At 34.4% G+C, this 19063-nt stretch overlaps 5 protein-coding genes and 1 non-coding gene across 6 annotated transcripts; 1 reads left to right on the top strand and 5 right to left on the bottom strand.

Moving 5' to 3' along the window:
* Positions 1-1569: 1569 nt before the first annotated feature.
* On the bottom strand, positions 1570-4064 carry PHYBLDRAFT_186872 (hypothetical protein; the record flags this gene model as incomplete). The annotated part of the gene is made up of 1 exon (XM_018439294.1): positions 1570-4064. The coding sequence occupies one exon, from the start codon at positions 4062-4064 to the stop codon at positions 2052-2054; it is 2013 nt and encodes a 670-aa protein (XP_018291682.1). The 3' UTR covers positions 1570-2051.
* A 1379-nt stretch (positions 4065-5443) lies between these two features.
* Positions 5444-6407, bottom strand: PHYBLDRAFT_71813 (hypothetical protein; the record flags this gene model as incomplete). Its single annotated transcript, XM_018442545.1, has 2 exons — positions 5444-5842; positions 5877-6407. The coding sequence occupies 2 exons, from the start codon at positions 6405-6407 to the stop codon at positions 5444-5446; spliced, it is 930 nt and encodes a 309-aa protein (XP_018291681.1).
* Positions 6408-9664: 3257 nt separating this feature from the next.
* PHYBLDRAFT_168076 (hypothetical protein) lies at positions 9665-11548 on the bottom strand (the record flags this gene model as incomplete). Its single annotated transcript, XM_018435790.1, has 2 exons — positions 9665-10674; positions 10753-11548. 2 exons carry the CDS (start codon positions 11546-11548, stop codon positions 9665-9667), a joined length of 1806 nt encoding a protein of 601 aa, XP_018291680.1.
* A 398-nt stretch (positions 11549-11946) lies between these two features.
* PHYBLDRAFT_158756 (hypothetical protein) lies at positions 11947-12513 on the bottom strand. The gene is made up of 2 exons (XM_018433852.1): positions 12415-12513; positions 11947-12328 (listed from the first exon to the last, which is right to left on the bottom strand). Exons 1-2 carry the CDS (start codon positions 12472-12474, stop codon positions 12146-12148), a joined length of 243 nt encoding a protein of 80 aa, XP_018291679.1. The 5' UTR covers positions 12475-12513; the 3' UTR covers positions 11947-12145.
* A 3495-nt stretch (positions 12514-16008) lies between these two features.
* Positions 16009-16080, top strand: PHYBLDRAFT_t138. Its single transcript has one exon. It is a non-coding gene; the product is annotated as a tRNA-Met (tRNA).
* Positions 16081-16819: 739 nt separating this feature from the next.
* Positions 16820-19060, bottom strand: PHYBLDRAFT_145114 (hypothetical protein; the record flags this gene model as incomplete). Its single annotated transcript, XM_018431368.1, has 11 exons — positions 16820-17088; positions 17205-17310; positions 17415-17561; positions 17629-17763; positions 17837-17932; positions 18019-18074; positions 18183-18304; positions 18369-18472; positions 18601-18689; positions 18801-18927; positions 18989-19060. 11 exons carry the CDS (start codon positions 19058-19060, stop codon positions 16820-16822), a joined length of 1323 nt encoding a protein of 440 aa, XP_018291678.1.
* Between the last annotated feature and the right edge of the window lie 3 nt (positions 19061-19063).

Genomic DNA, 19063 nt, shown 5'->3' with positions numbered 1-19063 from the left:
CTTGAGAATGTTGCGATGGTTCCATGCAAGGTAACAAGAGAATGGAATGATAACTTGTGTGGACAGCTTAAAGTGGTCTCTCCACCCCACATTCGTTACTTCTCGGTAGTAAAAATCTACTACAAGCAAATATATATTGCCGCATAATATTTATTATCTTCTAATATACATCTTCGCCCGCATCTGTTTCATATAAATAGATGCTTTATTATCCTTAATAAGATATATAATTTCTCTCAGGCCCAATCCTTCTCAGATCTTTTCGAGTCTGACAGGTTATTATAGAGCTATTGGCATATCTTGCGTCAAATTTCAATTGTATAAGCAAACGTCTTCAAAGTTCAAGATAATAAATATTATATAAATATATATCTTCTCGCTTTTTATTCACTAGACTTCAACTCCAATTGGGCAATTTTGAGCATTAGTCAAAGGTAAAAAGTAAAGCACCTAAGCTAAAGGTCATTAGAGATCCTTGAAAGCATAATTACTGACACCCGTAAGATTCATATTTGAATACCACTAACAAGATTTTTAAAGAAAGCTCAAGCCGATATTTAGTAGACACATAAAGACTTTATTAGGATATATATATATTGGAGTGAAAATCAATTGAATAAAAATAGCAATCAATATAAGCAAAATAAATAGGGAAATAGAAGGAAAGGATTATTTTCAAGGTTTAGTTTGATTCAAATACTATTTTATTGCCTCTAATTCTTGTCTCAAAGCCATTTATACAAAACGTGGCTATAAATATATACCCTTGACATAAAAATAGAAATAGCGACATCAATAGCAATAGCAATAGTAAAAGCGAAAGTAACAATAGATGTCTAAAACAAGATTGGCTATTATTGGCTTTCTATTTTGGCTGGTAAAAACTGGGCTTCATAAAGCCTCAATGATCAGCTTTTTTTTGGGTTTTTATTATTGAAATCTATTGTTTCTATATATATATATATCTCGATATAGATAAACACACAAAAGAAAAGCCTATACTTTGTCTATTTCAAGGTATAAGCCGCAATTGTGGCGGGGACTATACAAAGAATAAGAGAAAAAAATAAAAATAAAAAGAAGAAAAGATGTTTATATGCGGAAATGCCACAAGGGCAAAGGCAAGGGCAAAGGCAAGGGCAAAGGAGCTAGAAATTTAGTACATGGCTATTGTTGTTGGTCATTGTCCCAATAGGTGTACGAGTTTGAATGTGGACACCAACTTTATTTTTTTTTATCAAGTGTAACACTAAGCCTCTGAACCTTAAAAATTGTGCACAGAATGAAATCGCTTCTACAGAACTCAATAAGGTACACATGTACACATGTACACATGTATATATTACATATATTGATGTATTGGTAGTATAGCCAGCACAAAGAAACAAAGAGAAGGATGGTTTTAGGGCTGATTTATGTGTGTGTAGTACCTGATCTTTGTAAACCCTTATTGTTCACCATCTTATAAGCCTAACTAGTACAATAAATCTTAACCTTTCTCACTATCTGACTCAGTAATAATGTTCATAGTAACATTAGGGATAGTAGAAAAAGAGGAAAAAAAAAGATGCTTTGATGAATTGTTTTTATTATGTTTTTTTTTAATATAAAATCAAAATTAAGATCAAAAATACACGCAAGTATAAACGCAAATATATATGTATGCTTATATATTAACAGAAAAAAAAAGAGTAGAACAAGAAGTGAAAGGGAGAGTGTGAAAAATTTTTCATAAAAAAGTTAAAAATGAAGAATTGTGTGAGGGGCATAAATATGTAGTGAATTTGCATGTTCAAAAGATGGTTGGTTATGGGTGGTGGGGGGTATAAAGATGTAGGCATAAAGAGTTGTATGGAGTGAAAATATTAAGGTAAAGCGAGAGAGAGAGAGAGAGAGAGGAAATAAGAAGAATAAGGAGGAAATGATGAAATAAATGGGAAGAAATTACAGTATAGAAAGAGAGTTATTAGAGCGAAAATAAATACAATGCATAAAGAAAATTTAAAAAAAAATGGTTAGCTAAAAGTGAGAGTGAAAATGAAAGTAAAGGTTTATAAGACATCCACATCATGATCAAAATGTGTACCATCAATGTCATATCTGCCGATGTATCCGCACCGCAGTGTGGCATAGCCTCGTGGAAGGTCGCGTTTCCAGAAGCGCTTGACAACTAAGCCCACCGGATATCGGTTCTCATTTGAAAGATAATCATTCGCACTGGAAGTCTGAAACGATTCAAAGTAGTCCTGGACATGCTTCACCTGAGGTTTTCCTAGCATCCACACCTGTCTTGGTCGGTCTTTGTTGGTATTTCCCCAGTAGTGATGGAACCACGCCCGTTTGTCGATCGAAACTCCATGGTCCTGGCCATCATGTATGAGTGGCTTTGGTGCCCCAAGATGTCTGGGCCTTAATACAGAGTTGAGTCGTTCAATAGCAATCAGATTTATAGTATAAATTTCATAAGGGCGTAATATGCTTCGATCACCACCACTAATATCAATAATGGTATTACTATTGCTATCACCACTATTTCCATTACTGCTGCCGCTAGATGACTCCTCTTGATTCTGATCATCACCATCGTCACGATCATTGACGGCTTCAAGTTCACCGCTCAGCCAATAGAATGTGACATCATGAAGCTTTAGAACCTCAAAGTGAGTGTAGGACATATCGATACACATATTCCCTGTCTCTTGAGAAATAGATCCCGGTACTCTGACAGAGCATAGTGCCATCTCTCTTAATTGCCTGCAACGCAAGGAAATGAAATTAAATACGTGTGAGTCGACCTTTGAATTGATGATCTCCATCTTCTGTAAGCCATGTGGTGTCGAGGTTGCATATGCTTTCGGACTCAGGGTTATCAATTCGTCTCGCATGTGGATCGATTTTAGGGATGTACAACTGTCCAGGAGAACATCAATCTCGATAATTCCCTTTGACACCTCGGTCGTTAGATCAACTAAACGAGAACAGCTTCCAAAATTGAGCGGCAGGATGCTCATGACATGGGGTTTTGCATTGATGATCAGACTGAGCCTTTCGAGTGTCGTTGACGAAAACCGCACGGATTCTCTTGGGAAACCTGAAAAAAGCCCGTTTCCAAAACTCGCCAGATCCAAGCTGTAATCCAATGACCGCAGTGAACTTGTGAGCTGGTGGAGCAGTTTCCAAAACACCGTGTGCTGGGAGCCAACCACTGCTTCGTGGCTGATGACTACTGACTTTAGGTGAGGGAATTGGAACGAAGCGGCCATAATAATCGACATGACCTCTTCACTCGGTGAATCTTCAATCCGGTTGATTTTACTGAATACCATGCTTGACTCGAAAACGCGCACCTTGGGATACTTGAGCGAAAAATAAAATAACCATCCGAGATCCATGTTGTGATCCAGAAGCTTTATTACACTCAGGTTTTTGGCAGGCGTGACATGGTTGATTGTCTTGATGTCGGCACTGGTTATTGCGGCAAGGGGTAGATTGGTGTGTAGGTATTCAAGTCGTGGTAAATATGCGTGAATATTTTCCAAGACTTCCCAGGTGTAGTTTGGGCGAGTGTCCTCGAGTTTGGCCTCAATGTCGAGTCGTGTGAGACAGGGTAAACAGGACAGGATCTTGAACATTTCGTATTTTCTGATCTTGTCGTCCAGATCTGGTAGGTACATGTCGAGGGCTGTCAGGGATCTCCAGAGACTCCAATCAGCTTTTAGTCCAAAATTGTGTTTGCTGAGCGCATGTTCTTCGATCTCTAGGCGTTTTAATTGTTTAAAGGTCTGCTGTACGGTGTGTAGCTGGTCGTCTGTTGCCTCGACAGATTTCCTGAATCGTAAGGTCTGGACACGGTTGCCATTGATCGAATAGATTGGCTGCCCTGTCGAGGATGAGTTGTTGCAAATAGCTTCTATTCGATTTTCATTAATGTCCAATGTGCGCCAAAGAGAGACTTGAAAGGAGGATTTCCAGTGTTTGCATACGGTTGTGCAAGCAAGTCTGTCTGACTGGGAGATGTAGGTTGCGATTGTGGCAAGGATTTCGAATGGAAGTCGAGATGACATTAGGATGAAGAGAGAGGAATGTCAAAACCATGGGGAGCTGGAAGCAAAAATGCAAAGCTATGTAAAGGGCTTTGTTGGATTTCAATTATTATTAGTACCACCCTAAGCCTCTAAACTTTAACGCAGTGTGGGATAAAGATAATACTAACTTGCTCTGCAACAACCAAAAAAAAAAAAATGTGTGTATATGTGAGTGTTATGTGTGATACGTGCGTATGTGTTTCAATTCTTGCTTGGCCCGCAAAATTGGTAAAATAGATACATAAAAAAAAATACTTGACTCTTGTAACAACAATAAGAACCTTAAGTTCTGTAAATGTATAAAATAATTATAATGCATTCATCTGAATTGCTCTCTTTCTTTTATTCTTGTACTACCACCAAAAGGAAATTTGTACTAAAAAGCTGTCAGTTTGAATATATAAAAGGTGGTAAAAGTTACGACACACAAAGATTCCAAATTTACTATTATGTATTGTGAATAAAAGTAAATATTAAAGGGTGTGTTTATATTATAATGTAGTATGTAAATATAAAATGATATATAAAAACGTGTATATATATATATACATACATATATCTATACATATTTGACATTGAATTTGTCTCTTTGGGTATTTGTAGCCATGGAGATTTATTGGATTGTATTCTAATTTATTTATTTTTGTGACAAAGGTGGAGAGGAGAGGAGGAGTAAAGGAGACTAGGGAGGGTAGGATGCCTTTAAGGCTAAGATATATTACGACGCAATGCCACACTATTGTGGACCTTTTTTTTGGAAATATGTGGTTCGCAAGCCCACTGAGCCTCAAAACCTTGGTTCAGAGCCCACTTTCTCAGTGGCAACTATAATGAAGTTGGCTTTGTATAATCATCTATCTCCCTTTCTTTTACTATACATATCTCCTATTAATATTGCTACTACTTCATTATATTACAAGATACATTAAAATTATTTATTTATTTATTGGTGTTCCTTTTTCTTTAAAAAAAAAAATCCTAAAATCAAAAGGTGTATAGGCTGTCTTGGAAAATTGTTGGGCAGTGTCTTGATTTTTGATTTTTATTGTCTGTACAGTGTTTTTACTTAATTTTCAGACGTTTTCAAAAAAAAATCGGACCGAGTCAATTTTATTTTGGACAAAGTCATTTTCATTTTTAGACATAATAAATTTCATTTTCAGAACAAATCATTTTTATTTAAGACGAAGTCATTTTTGTTTTTTGACAAGCTTACGATAAAAATTTCGAAAAAATACCCATGTCCTCCAAATATTTAAACATAATGTAAGCTCATATAAGTCATCAAAAAAGAAGACAGGTTTGATTACCATAATCGTTAGTTAGAAAAAAAGAGATTAGCTTAGTCAAATGGGGAATTATAGAGTTTCTCTTTCAAATGCTTTTCGTAGCGTTGTATGGCTACTATATCGTTGGAAAAGACCTTCAGTCCTGCTCTCGCTGTAGCAATTGTTCCAGTTGAAGCGTCCAGCATTGATTCTTCTCTTCTCCTTAACAAAAATTAAGTCTTCACTTTCTTGTTGTTCGCAGATACTTTCAATAGAGGTGACTGCACATTCATCCGTTGATGGTAAGCATTTACGTTTGAATTGGCGTACAAAATGTACAACATCTTTGGCATATTTTAATTGTCGTTTCCTATCGTTTTCATTCAAAATCTTTTGAAATTGACACTCAACGGTATCGCAAAATGACTGTGTATCTGCGAACAGCTTTGCTATTTTGTCTGTGTCAATGGAGTAAATGTCAAGGGCGACCTTGTAAATAACTTGTATGGAAGTATCATTATACTTTTTGAGAAGCATAATATTCTTTTCCTGCATAAAAAACATGGCACAGAGCAATCATTTTATCTAAAGGTTCTTTGTCCATGTGAATGGCAATAGACTCCGGGGTATAAAATTTGGTACTCTTTGCCCATGATTGGCAAGGGTGGGTGTAGAAAGGCTCATTTTCCTCTTTGTTGAATGTCGTATTGCGATATCGCTTACTGGAAAAACCCGCGTTGGATATGACAACGAGATGGGGTATGAACCTGTGGCATCGAATACATTCAAAGAGTAGCGGATCACTCGACCAATAAAATCCTTGTCGATTTTTTTGGACCTCTACAATTACTGGAGCGAGGCTCTCTATAAATTTATCTAGAGGCAGGTAAAGCATATCGAGGTGTCGGCCATCTCTCTGTTCAGTTGGTCCCAGAGTGTAGTCATCGCCCAATATGCCGTTTCTAACGAGAGATTTGATGACAATGTCCTTGATTTCATATGCACGTAATATCTCCTTGCCAAATACATCATAACCTGGTTGGGAAGGTAACATTGTAGTGAGAAGATGTTAGTAGTTTTCAATATTCTCCTTTTGATCGTCTTGATCGTTGCCATTCGAAGGAGGTGAAAAATCTATTCGGTAACCATATTAATATTTCTAGTCTATATTAGCTGACTCTTTTTTTCATACCAATGCAAGTATTAGAATAACTTTCTGATATTATTAGGGAGGTTTGTGCAATTTTGTTTTACCAATCTCTTTTCCAATGTACTAATATGAGAAGAAATGTCTTACCAATTTTCTGAAACTTCATTTTGGGGAACCTTACGGACAACCTGGCAGGACAGCCTGGACAGCGTGTACTCTAAGTTTAGGGGGGCGGAATTTCTTGGTGATGGCGACATTTTTATTCTACCGGACTACAAATCGTGGCCTTTTTGCTGGCACGGAATAAGTCTATCTGGTTCCTAAGGATACAGAATATTTGAATAAAGACATTCTTTTGTACTTTTCAGAAAAAATAAGAGGCGGGTGGGGGTTACTTACCAGCTGGTGCTGTCGAACTCTGGTAATATGTAGGTGAAAGAGAGACAAAGACATGATACGCGTAAGCAGATCAATAAATAGTAAGATATCAAACAAGATTGCGTCACAATCTAATGACAACAACTCCTTATAGTCCTTTGCATAACTGGCTACCGATATAGTGTATTTTTGATTAGTTATTATTTCTTTGTTGACAAGTCTATATTCAGGGCTACTAATTGAATATACGGAATTTGTTTTTCGTATGAGACAGCATCTTATTATTAAATTGCTCAAATACAGGCTGTGGTTTTTAAGATAATGAAAGTTAGATGCCTGGCGAAAGATTAATGGACACGAAGTGTAGGTACAAAGTAGTAAAGCTAATACGTACAATGAATATATTGTATTTCTTTGAGGACATACCATTTTGTCCTGAAGGATTAGATAAAGATGCCGGTCTCCGGACATATAGTCAGAATTGATTAGTCCGGTTAGATAGAAATATCGTACCCCACCAGGAAACGTGGTTACCGTAAGATTGCTGCAAATTCTGATCCCGACCCAAAAAAATATGTGTAGCCATTAAACTCCTTATTGTGAGTGATATCGCATACTTTCAGGCCATCCTGGCCGTCCAGGCTGTCCTGCCAGGCTGTCTGTAAGGTTTACCTTCATATTCATATCGGGGTGTACGTCACGGTCGGGAAATGTAATGGAGCTAAACCAACAAACATTGGTTCGTATTAATGGTTGAGTTAATAGTTTGATAATGCTTGGTCAAACAATTGACATAAGCTATATTATTAATTTCAGAATCTGTAATAGAGTGCGTAATATATATATATAATTCAAATAATTAAATTTTAAAGAATGACATAGAAGAAGTCATGTTAATATAAGATTTACATCTTTAAAAGTATATTTTTAACATATTTTATTTCTGCATCTTCCTTTAAATATATCGTTAGCTTAGCAGTTTAAAATAATGGAAGATTATTGGCCAAAAGTGCTCTGGAAAACCCAAATTGGGCTTCCAATTTTTTTTGGAAAAGGTGCCCTTTTTACAAAATCTTTTTTAAAAGTATGAAACACACTACTCTTTTTTAGGCGAAAAAAATTCCTTTTTGATTTTGTTACAAAATTTGCGCAAACCTCCCTATTGACTTGGTCCGATTTTTTTTTTTTTTGAAAAAGTCCGAAAACCAAGTAAAAATACTGTAGCGGAATGAGATATGGTTGGATATGCTGAGATTCTAATTGTTTTCTGAAGATCAAACATCAATGCTCTCTCCTGGTCACGCCTAGTTTGTGTTCCCTGTACCTTTTGAACCGAAATAGCAGGCCCAGCCACTAAACTCTCTTTTATTTATTTATATACATACATAAAGAGAACTTCTCTGTAAAGCCATTAGCGGCCAGAAAAAAATGTACTGAACTTTATCTGGAGGTAAGTGTAACAGACTTGTTGATTCATTAAGCCGAGAAAACTTGCTCTGAGCATCAATTGAATGATTTCATAATGGATATCTTCACTATTATTACGATTGGCCTAAGCCATGATATCTCAAGATCTTAATCGACAAGGTATATCAGAGAATCAAAGTATTAGATAAATTCAACACAGTGCTATAGTTGGCAATTTTCATATTAACATGTATATATATCTATATATCTATATATATATATATATATATGACAATGGCTTCTATTGTTTATCTCTTTTTGTTACTTTGTACTCTGCTTAGATCAAAAAAAGATCTGATAAAAGCAATAATAATAAAAGAGAGAGAGAAGACGCGTATGTGGCTTCTATAACAAGAAGAGGGATGATTAATTAACCACAAGTATTATTATCATTATCATTATTAGGCTTATTCTGCTTCTATTCTATTCCATATACCATTCTGCTGTATAAGCAAATATTTGACTGTAATAAATAAATGGTGGGAAAAGCAAGAAAGACAGATTAGTAGAAAAGATTATATAAAATACAATAAAATACAATAAGAATTGTATGGCTTGTGTAGCAATTCTTGACGTTTGGATGTTTGTATTAAATGTTGTTGAATTCATCTTGTATTGAAACAATGCTTTTATTTTATGAATTGTATTATCCAAAAGAAGATAGGCTCGATTTATTTTATTGTTGCTGATTATCATTCACTCATTGACTATTGTTTAAATTACTAGAAACTTTAACATGGTTGTACCTGTGTGTGTTTGTTTAACAAGGCTTAGACATATACGTATATATGTTATATATATACATGTATGTGTGTATGTAGATTTTCGGAAAGATGTCTGGTATATTTTCGGTATCCGTTCTATAACTAGTAGATACGCCACAAATGACTACTTGAATTGCCACCATTCGGTTCATAGGCTAGTGGCGCAGAGAGACCCTGTCAAGTTTATCTATTATCTTGACCACCAAAGCCCCCCAAAAAAACCTATTATTATTATTTGTACAATATGTGCCTTTTGGGGCTGTTCCTTTTTTTAAAATATTTATTTTGGTCTCTGAGAATAGAATGCCGGTAGAATACAAGGATTGATCTTTTGGTTATTGATACTGTATAAATAAGAGAACCGGATATATATTCGAGTCATTTGGTTAGTATTCTTGAGGCTTCCCATTCCTTGGAATATGCACAATATTTGTGTCATCGGTAAGCCCTTTCAAGCTTGTTTTTTTTTCTGGCTCACAGATGGTTGTACTAGTGAATCCAATGCCACACTAGTCACTAAGATTTATTTATTTATATGTATGCCTGCATATTTTATTTTGAGATTATTTGCCTGTATTCAAGCACATTTGGTTTCACTACAGTTGAAGCATATTCAATTTCATCCCAACTAACACCCCTACAATCCACTACTCTTAATTTCTTCAACACATCCCCCCCTTTAATGTCCACAATCTGCCGTACACCCGACCCTGTCACATTCACACAGCTGGAGATGTCAATCTTGTTGATAACAGGGTGTACTGCCACACACTCAAGTACCGAATCAGTCACTGCAGACACCATCGCCAGTTCTAAGTCCTCCAATAGAACACACTTTTGTATCAAGTCCCTCAAATCAGATTCACCGAGTGCAAGACAGCTGTTCAGGTTGAGTTTGCGGAGTTGTGGAAGACCAGGAGAAATGAGCATTGAAAACACTTGGTTTGTATTATTACCACACCCTGCAATTTCCAAAGTCTCGAGTGTGTCCGTGTGTATTTGAATAAGTGGTATGATCCCACTGTCTCGTAACTCATGTGCTCCAATGAGCGATATTTCTTTCATTCCTCCTGTCTTTTTTCCTGTGGCCTTTCCCGTGGCCATGTTCATGTCTATCGCCCTCCAAGCAAGCAACCGTCTATCCCATCGACGTTTGAATTGAAACACACTCAAATGTGGACATGTCGTCTGCACTGTATGAAGAGTCCTGTTGATATTATCTTCACTTCCGTAAAGAATAAACACTTCAAGGTCGCTGAACATCCTCAATATAGAATGTATATGTGCGCCCGTGTTGTCTCCGGGTTTAGTGCATGCAAGTTGTAGGTGCTTCAAAGGCGACAGAGAAGATGGTATGTCAAATATTGGCATTTCTCCAGAGACATTTTCATCGTATCCAAAATAAGATAGATGTGTGAGGTGACGGCAATTACTGAGCGTATTATTGAATAGATCCTCAATGTGCATCTGACACGAGTCTAACCGCAAGTGAGTAAGATTCTTCCCTACGAGCCGTAGCATCCGTAAAAGATGAATACCAGGAATCTCACTCCCGGAAAGTGCTGACAAACCCAAAAAAAAATATTAGTATAAGTATAAATAAATTTCGGTTCATAAATACTAATTCACTCAAAACTTACAAAGTGACTCTATGTAATGAGCATCATAGTGAATAAGCAGCTTAAAAACCTTTTCAATCTTGCTTTGTTTGTCTTTAATCGATAGCTTTCTTATATGTCTTCCGGTGGCGTATGAAAAGTACTTTACCAACGTGGCACTGGGAACCAGTCGACGACCAAAATCCAAATCACTCCACATGCCGGACCAATTTAAACCAAATCCATGCCATGTCTTACAGACACGCATACAACGAACTTTTTGAGTGAATGGAAGATAGGAAAGTATTTGACAAACAATTTCAAAGGGTAATATTTTCATAAAATCACGCGCATTTTTCTTATCATCGCGCACAATTCGTGTCTTTAAAAGTGCTTTCATTAAAGTTTCGTAGTGTGTATCCGATTGATCAACCTTGGCACTGGCGCGCTCGTACACCTTTACAGCCTGGTCAAGCATATTCCTCTCTACGAGCTGCTTGCCAAGACGTAAGTATCCTCTAGATCTATTAGGCGAAATTTTAATCATTGCCATAAAGTCTGTTGCTGCCAGATCCTGATCATTCAAAAGTGTATAGGTTACTCCACGGCAATCAAGCACCTCTAATCTGTTGCAATCGAAATCAAGGGCACGAGTAAAAGAATCGCACGCTTCTTTGTATTGCTTATTTTTGAATGCTTCTCGACCAGCAGTGAATGTTTTGGTCCATTCTGGATTAGGAGTAGATCTGGGTGTAATCTCAGTCGCTGGTCGTTTATTGGGTATACTGCTACTATTACTGGTTGTAGTAGAATTTGCTGTAGACTTTCGTTTCATCATTGTGTATGTAAATGTGTAAGTATTAGTGTGAGTGTATACAATAATAATAATAATAATAATAAGAGAGAAAATAAGCAAGAGCTTAAATAAAGTCACGACAGCTTAACATTACAATTAATTTTTTACAAATATCCTTTTCACTAAGAGCTTTTTTTTCTGTTAACAATTGATTTGAACGTTGGCTTATATACATTTATATATACATTACAAGAACAAACTTAACCACCTTAGAAATCCTTTAGTAGAAGAAACTAATAGCTTTTAATTGTGCGCATACGAACACTTACGCTCATATATATATGTATACATGTATGTATGTGTGTGTCTGTGTGTATGTAAAACAAAGCGTTAAGAGAACATTAAGAAAGTTCAGTGTAGATATGATTGCTTTAACACTTGATTATCAGACATTTGTTTTTTGGAGTTTGTTTATTTATTATTATTATTTTACAAACATTTCTTTAAACGAAATGCTTTTGAAGATAATTTATGTGCACTAATATACACATATTTTAATTGTATTTACACAAAGAAGAAAGGGTAAGGGTGAGTTATTGAAAGGAAGAAAGGTTGTTGGTTTGGTTTGGCGAGAGATTATTATTGTACGGGCTGCTTTGTGTCAAAGCGATCGGATCGATTCTCGGTATCTTTCTGTGCCTTGTCAGACATTGTTCCAGCTGATCCAGTGTTTCCCTGGGCCTTGATCTTTTCGGTCATTTCATCAGTACCAACCTTTTGGACGCTGGCCTCCTTGTTGATTGAATCATCATCGATTTGAACCTATTGTGCATATAATGGCAATTATATTGATAAGAATATTAATATTGATACTTAAATGGTTTTCTTTTCTTTTTCTTCTTTCTTACCTGTCCGTTCTTGGGTCCCTCGAAGGTTCTGTAGAAAGCGTCACCGATGTTACGAAGCATGTTTGATTGTTTGGGGTTTTTGGATTGAATAAAGTGTGGTAGAAGGAGTATGGGGTTTTTGTGTCTGCTTCAAACAATCGTATCCTGTATGTACTTTTATAGGGGACTGAAAGATGCTAGTAATTGTCGTCATTCCAATGAGACTTACCTTTTCCTATCCATTGATATCATTTCTTGGTCAATAAACCAAACTCCGGTTATCTACTTCCCACACAAGGCTAAAGCTAAAATATTTATACACATAAAAAAATAAAAGAAAAGAAAAAGAGCGCCATTCTTAATGCACAACGACAAGGAGATCTATTGACCCTGACGTAGAACAATTATAAAGAAAGAAAAAAAGAAGTCATATACGTGTGTGATATGAATATATACAAATCTAAATGAACGGTATGACGCCAGTACAAAATTTTGCGCATATTTTTTTTTAAAATTAAGATACAAGAAAATCATTTTCTTTGCCAGAAAAAAGAAATAACCATATTTTGGGTTTAGGAACATCGTTTATACTTTGGAATAGATTGTAGTATTCACTCTATATTTTATAGACTTTAATTTCAATAAAATACAACAAGTACAAGCTATGACTATGAATATGAACACGGCCTATACCTGTATGTATTATACTATAAAATTAATTGAATTAGACTTTATATTCTAATACACATAAAATCTAGTTTTTTTCTAGCTTACATTTTTATGCGAGTGTTTAAAATCGATGACATTTTAAAAAAAAGTAGTATTATTTTTTATCTAGTCCCTAAACCGGTTCTTCTTTCTCGCTCTCTAATTGACAAAGATTTTAACTTAAAGACCGGCCTTTAAGACAATAAGCCTGTTGTTATCTATAATATGTAGAATAAACCTAATTCTATATGTTATATCAAGTGCGTATATCTAGAATTATCTCTAATAAACTAAATATACGTTTGATCTAGATATAAAAACCGATATTTATTAGAAACCTTTGTCGACTCGGATTTTCAGTCTAAAACATAGACCTAGTGTCTTAGAAAGGAGAGACGACTTAACAGTAACATTAACTCTCCAATATTTATTAGCGTCTATCGGTTTTTTTTCTTTCGCAATCTCTTAATCAAGTTTGTGACCAAGTCATAATCTTCTATTTTCTCTGCTAAGCCAATGCTATTAAAGCAAAAACACTTTATAGAGAAATGTAAGTTTATAATAACACAGAAAAGGTCTGATTGTACATTTCTTATTTGCATTTTTCCAATTTATATATCGACTATAGCTTGGATAAAAAAAGTGGTAGTATGTTACCACTTTGGTAGCATAACTACCCGTGTTTTACAAGCTAATAAAATGGCAGATATGACTCAGTATAGCGCGATTAGAGGCACAGTTACCACTTTTTTTTAAAAATGACTGCGATTTGTTCTTTTTTTTTACACTCTTTTTGTCGCTCTGCTGTGTTTAATACTGATACATTCTCTTGCTTTTCCTTTGCCATACTAAAATAGCTCTTTATTTTCTATTATATTAAATAGGTACTAATTAAATTGAATTGAATTGAATTATACCAAAAAAATATTGTTAACAAATCTGTCTATTGGCAAATTGTAGAAAAAAAAAGTATTTTTTCAGCTACTGCAAACTGTATACAACAAAAGACTTTTATTATAATTGTATTTTATATATTCTGAATATTTTGATATAGCTTATATGACCTTTATATTTTTTTTACTAACTTTTATAAAAATATGAATGTTAAAAAAAATACTTATTAATTCAGTACAACAAGTGTATATCTACATATAATAAAATAACTTTCAAAGAAAATATAATAATATAAGAATATTATTAATGGTTTTTTTTTAAAAAAAAAAAAAAAAATTTACTCTGTTTCATTTAAAAACAAAGAGAATCTTTTTATTTTACTATTATTTTTTAATATTTCATTTTTATATATTCTATGTATTCTATATTATTATAAGTTTTTTAAATGTAATAAAATTATAGAAATTATACATCTATTTTATTTATAAATTTGATTGATAATTAATTTAAATAAATATCATTATTTTTTAATACAAAATAAAATATATACTTTAATAGCTAAAACAGCTATTCCAACTTATAAATGCTTTCTATAATATTAAGACTATCATATAAATATAAATAAAAAACTTTATATTACTTTTATAAATTACTACTAATTATATTACTATTTTATTAAAAGATAAACAAATAGTAGTTTTTTGAAAATTAATAGCAGTTATATATTTATTTTTGGTAGAACTACCACTTTTATATCTATAATAATATTAATATATAACTTTATATTAATAAATAATAGCTATATTAGGGAGTTTCACCAGCTTTGAATGTTGACTGTTGGATATAGCGGTAGTTTAATTCGGAAAATGATTGGCTATAATGAATCTTCAAAAAATGAAAAATGAGCATCCAAGCATCTAAAAAAATAGTTCAATACTTTAGATGTTGTGACTTAGCCAAAATTTTATAAATTTTGTACTTTATATACAATTGATGGCAAAGTTCATATAGAAGCAAAGTCAAAAATAAAACATAATTAATCTATATAAAAGTAGTTATCTTGATACCAAATTATAGAAGTCTAACTTACTTGTGAGGAATTTGGGTACAGGCACTATATTTATGGGTACTCTAATCAAGCGTATTGTTGTGGTGGTTGAAGTTGAAGAAGTTTTTAAGAGGAAGAATTGAAGATTTGAGATTAGGAACGAAGATTCGTGAGAACTTGTGTAGGTTTTGTTTATTGAGAAAGGATTTTATATCAAAGTTTGATCAGGTTCCTACACTGAACTACTACTGCTATTTATATTGTTTTGGATTGGGAAAATTATATGACTGGGGTCAGGTAATCGATCCTATCTGAGCCTTAATCAGAGCAACGTGATCTTGGGATAATTAATGTATGATTAATTATATAAATGTGTGTAGTCCCAATGAAGTATTAACATCGAAAGTAAATGTGTTTATGAGTTATAATTATGCTTATAATAATTCACTGATGTATCCCATATTATGGTGATATCATCATATGAAATATAATCACTATCATGCATGCTAAACCTGTGTGTTAAATAATAAAGTAATCGGTAGACACCTTTGACTGGAATAGCTGAGGCCTTATATTATTTCCTTCAGACTTATTCTCAATTACAGCAGTAGCCAATACTCATTTACAACAACCACTATATCCAACAGTCAACATACAAAGCTGGTGAAACCCCTATTATATTATTTTTTCTTTTAATAAAATAAAATAAAAGCTTACTATACTTCTCATTTATACTTTGTTTTCTTATAAGCTATATGATATTTTTAAATTTATAATCCTTTATAATATATCTTAATGTTCTTATACTTACCTATAACAGAAAAAGAAAAAGAAAACTAGTCATTGTCCAGCAAATTATATTAAACTATGCTAAACATATCAGACAAGTTCAGAAAAGTCCGGCGTGAACTTGTTTTAATTTTTAAAGCTCATATTAAAACTAATAATCGTAATTAATATATCAGAGCTGAATAGCGCAGAGGAAGCGCGTTGGGCCCATAACCCAAAGGTCGGAGGATCGAAACCTCCTTCAGCTACAATATTTTGTATTTTTTCTGAATTGTTCTGCCTGAATTTTTGTTAGCCAATCAAGATACCCTTTACACATTTTTTCTTTTGAGGATGACGGGAGAAGTGATTTCCTTTTGTTTTCAAAAGAAGTTGAATAGAAGCGAAAACTAAAAATTATAACACTTGAGTATGTTTAGAAGATATATAAAATAAAACAATGTTTTATTTGATAAACTTTATCTATCATTCTATTTTACTTTAAATTTTATTTATTCTCGTTTATGATTCTCAGTGTGGTTTATTAATATTGTCTGCTTTATAGTATTGGAAGAAAAAACCAGATCAATAACAACAGACTCTAAGCAGAATTATAATTTAGCTAATTGTATTAGAAAGGGAAGATAAATAAGCCTTTTACTTATTTATTTTCAATAAGGGTATATTATTCAAAAGCGGTTTGAAAAAATAATATTTATCTGAATATTATAAAGAATGGATGTCTTGTATGTATTTGATACTTGTATTTTTATATTAATTTATTACAACATTTAACAGTAAAAAGGTGTATATTTACTAAATAATAAGATATATATATATATATATAAATCTGTATGAGCTAGCAAGTATTTATTGTATAATAATAGGGTTGTTCAAATGGTACAAATACAGTATTTTTGTACTTTCTTAGTCTTCTCAAAAAGTGTACATAAATTGGGTAATATTTAAAGTACATGCAAGTTCATATTTTATTTTTCTTAATAGCCTCTATACCTTGGCCTGATATAATCTAAGCTTCTTATCCTCACCACCACTCAATACTCTCTCACCATCCCAATGAACACTAAACACCTTCTCTTTCTTTGAAGGGTCTTCAGCCTCAATAGTGTAAAGAGGGCCCTTGCTTCTGATATCCCAGATACGCACAGTGGAATCATAAGAACCGGAGCAAAGTGTGTACTCGGAGGTAGAGGACCAAGATACTGATGATACCCAGGCAGAGTGGCCACGAAGTGCCAATTTGACATTTGTTCCGTCTAGAAAAAGTATTAAACGATATTTAAGTCTCTTTATCCTCCTCATCGAAACAAACAAACTATGATTTCAACAACCAATAAAATAAAATAAAATACAAAAAGACAGGCGTTCTTACCGTCTGACCGAGGATCCCATAAACGAATGATGTTATCAGCATGACCGGTGGCAGCCAACTTTGAGTGGGAAGAGTAGTCTACATCCAATACGACCTTTTCACAGTTCTATTTTCCAAACAAAACAAAGCAAATCGCATTAAAATCTTAAATTACACGGCGATCCAATATATAGATATCTTTTTTGCCTTCTTCTTCTTATCCTCTCTTACCTTTGTAACCAAGTTAACCTGCTGCTCAACATCCCATGAACGAATAGAATGATCCCAGCCTGCACTGTATACAATGTTTGAATCATTACCATCGAATACGACAGAATTCACGGAGCCGACATGTCCCTCAAGTGTCATAGCTCTAGTCTGTCAAGAAATAATAGCATAAATATTTTACAGTCCAAAAACTTATTTTGTCAATTACACCCTGTACCTTAATCTTTCTATCGCTCTTCTTTTCAGTCTTCTTTCTCTTCTTTGGTGCAGACTCCTCCAAAGCAGGCTCATCTTCCACTGGCTCTACTGCTAACCAAACCTTGATAGTGCTGTCTGCAGATGCAGATGCAATCTATAGATGAATTGTTCAGAACTTGTTGTTTATATATATATTATTTTAGTGTAACAACTATTTCAAACCTTACATATGTGTTGGTGGAATCGACGGCTACGGACTCAATAGCAGCTTTGTGTCCCTTGCACTCGTAACGAATGCGCGATGTGTCGTTTTCAGTAGAGTACTAGCAAGATTCCAGTTCATTAGTTCTACTGCCCAAGCATTCTGTCAAACTATCCCCCAGAATAAAATGGAATAAAGTCTACTAACCTCCCATCCGAGCAAGCTGTAATCGAGAGATCCGGAGTATGCGTGAACGAGAGAATCTAAAGAAGAAAAGATAAAGATAAAGCTGTTACCTAAGTATCTCCAATACGTACAAACACACACACATATATCTTTTCATTTTGAACGGAATTCTCTCTTCTACTTACTATCAACAGATCCAAATGCGACACTCTTGACCGAGTCGGAATGTCCAGTCAAGGTGGCAATGCATTCACCCGAAGTATTCCAAAGTCGTACGTTGTTGTCGTAGGATCCGGTTAAGAACAGACTATATAATATCATTCTTCATTGAGGGCTATGTTGTTTCGCATCAACAATCAACTGTGCCTTACCCATTGCGACCTTTTACTGAGCTAATCCAGTCATCGTGCTGGTAAGCTGTAAGAGGTGTAGGAGGAAGCATGGACTCGACATACTCAATGGTAATAATATTTTCCTGTACAAAAGAAAAAAAAAAGCCAGAAACGAAGAGTATTTACAAAGTAATCTTAGTATTGATTTTCAAACTAGTTGAGCTTTTTTTTTCGTCCGTTGCTCTTGTTCTTTTCGTTCTTTCTTTCTTACAGTTGAGAGACTTTTGCTGAAGAGGTAATCAGCAATGCTGGTGCGGAGGATTTCGCCATCGATCAAGAAGTCAAAAGGAGTAGGTTTTTCTAAAGAAAAAAAAAGGGTAAATTTAAGTAACAAGGATCGATGAAAAGTAAGGGGGAGAAAATTCGATATTTGTAAGCTTATTTTTTTCTCTCTCTCTTTATTTTGCGCACCATGGTTAAGTAAGTTGTTCACGATCTCAGAGAGACCATAACGCTTGAAGTTTGCAGGTACGAGAATTGCTGCATCGCTGATGGCGTATTTTTCTTGCTTGGTGACAAAACGAACTTGAACTTGTTCCTGTTCAGTAGACATTTTCTAGTAGATCGTGGCAGTGTAAAGCGATTAACTTAAGTTTTACCTTTTTTTTTTCGTAGAGCGGCTTGGTGGCTTGACTGCTGCTGTGACCGTCAGCTTCTGGTCTTTCTTGCATTGT

This window comes from Phycomyces blakesleeanus (assembly GCF_001638985.1).
Source record: "Phycomyces blakesleeanus NRRL 1555(-) unplaced genomic scaffold PHYBLscaffold_10, whole genome shotgun sequence".
NCBI lineage: Eukaryota > Fungi > Mucoromycota > Mucoromycetes > Mucorales > Phycomycetaceae > Phycomyces > Phycomyces blakesleeanus.
Note: the sequence above shows the minus strand (reverse complement) of the source record. Positions and strands in the feature narration are given on the sequence as shown.

Coding starts and splice junctions, on each gene's coding strand:
- PHYBLDRAFT_158756 (XM_018433852.1), bottom strand. CDS start 12,474: ATGCTTCGTAACATCGGTGACGCTTTCTACAGAACCTTCGAGGGACCC. Junction 12,329..12,414: donor AGGGACCCAAGAACGGACAG/GTAAGAAAGAAG, acceptor TATGCACAATAG/GTTCAAATCGATGATGATTC.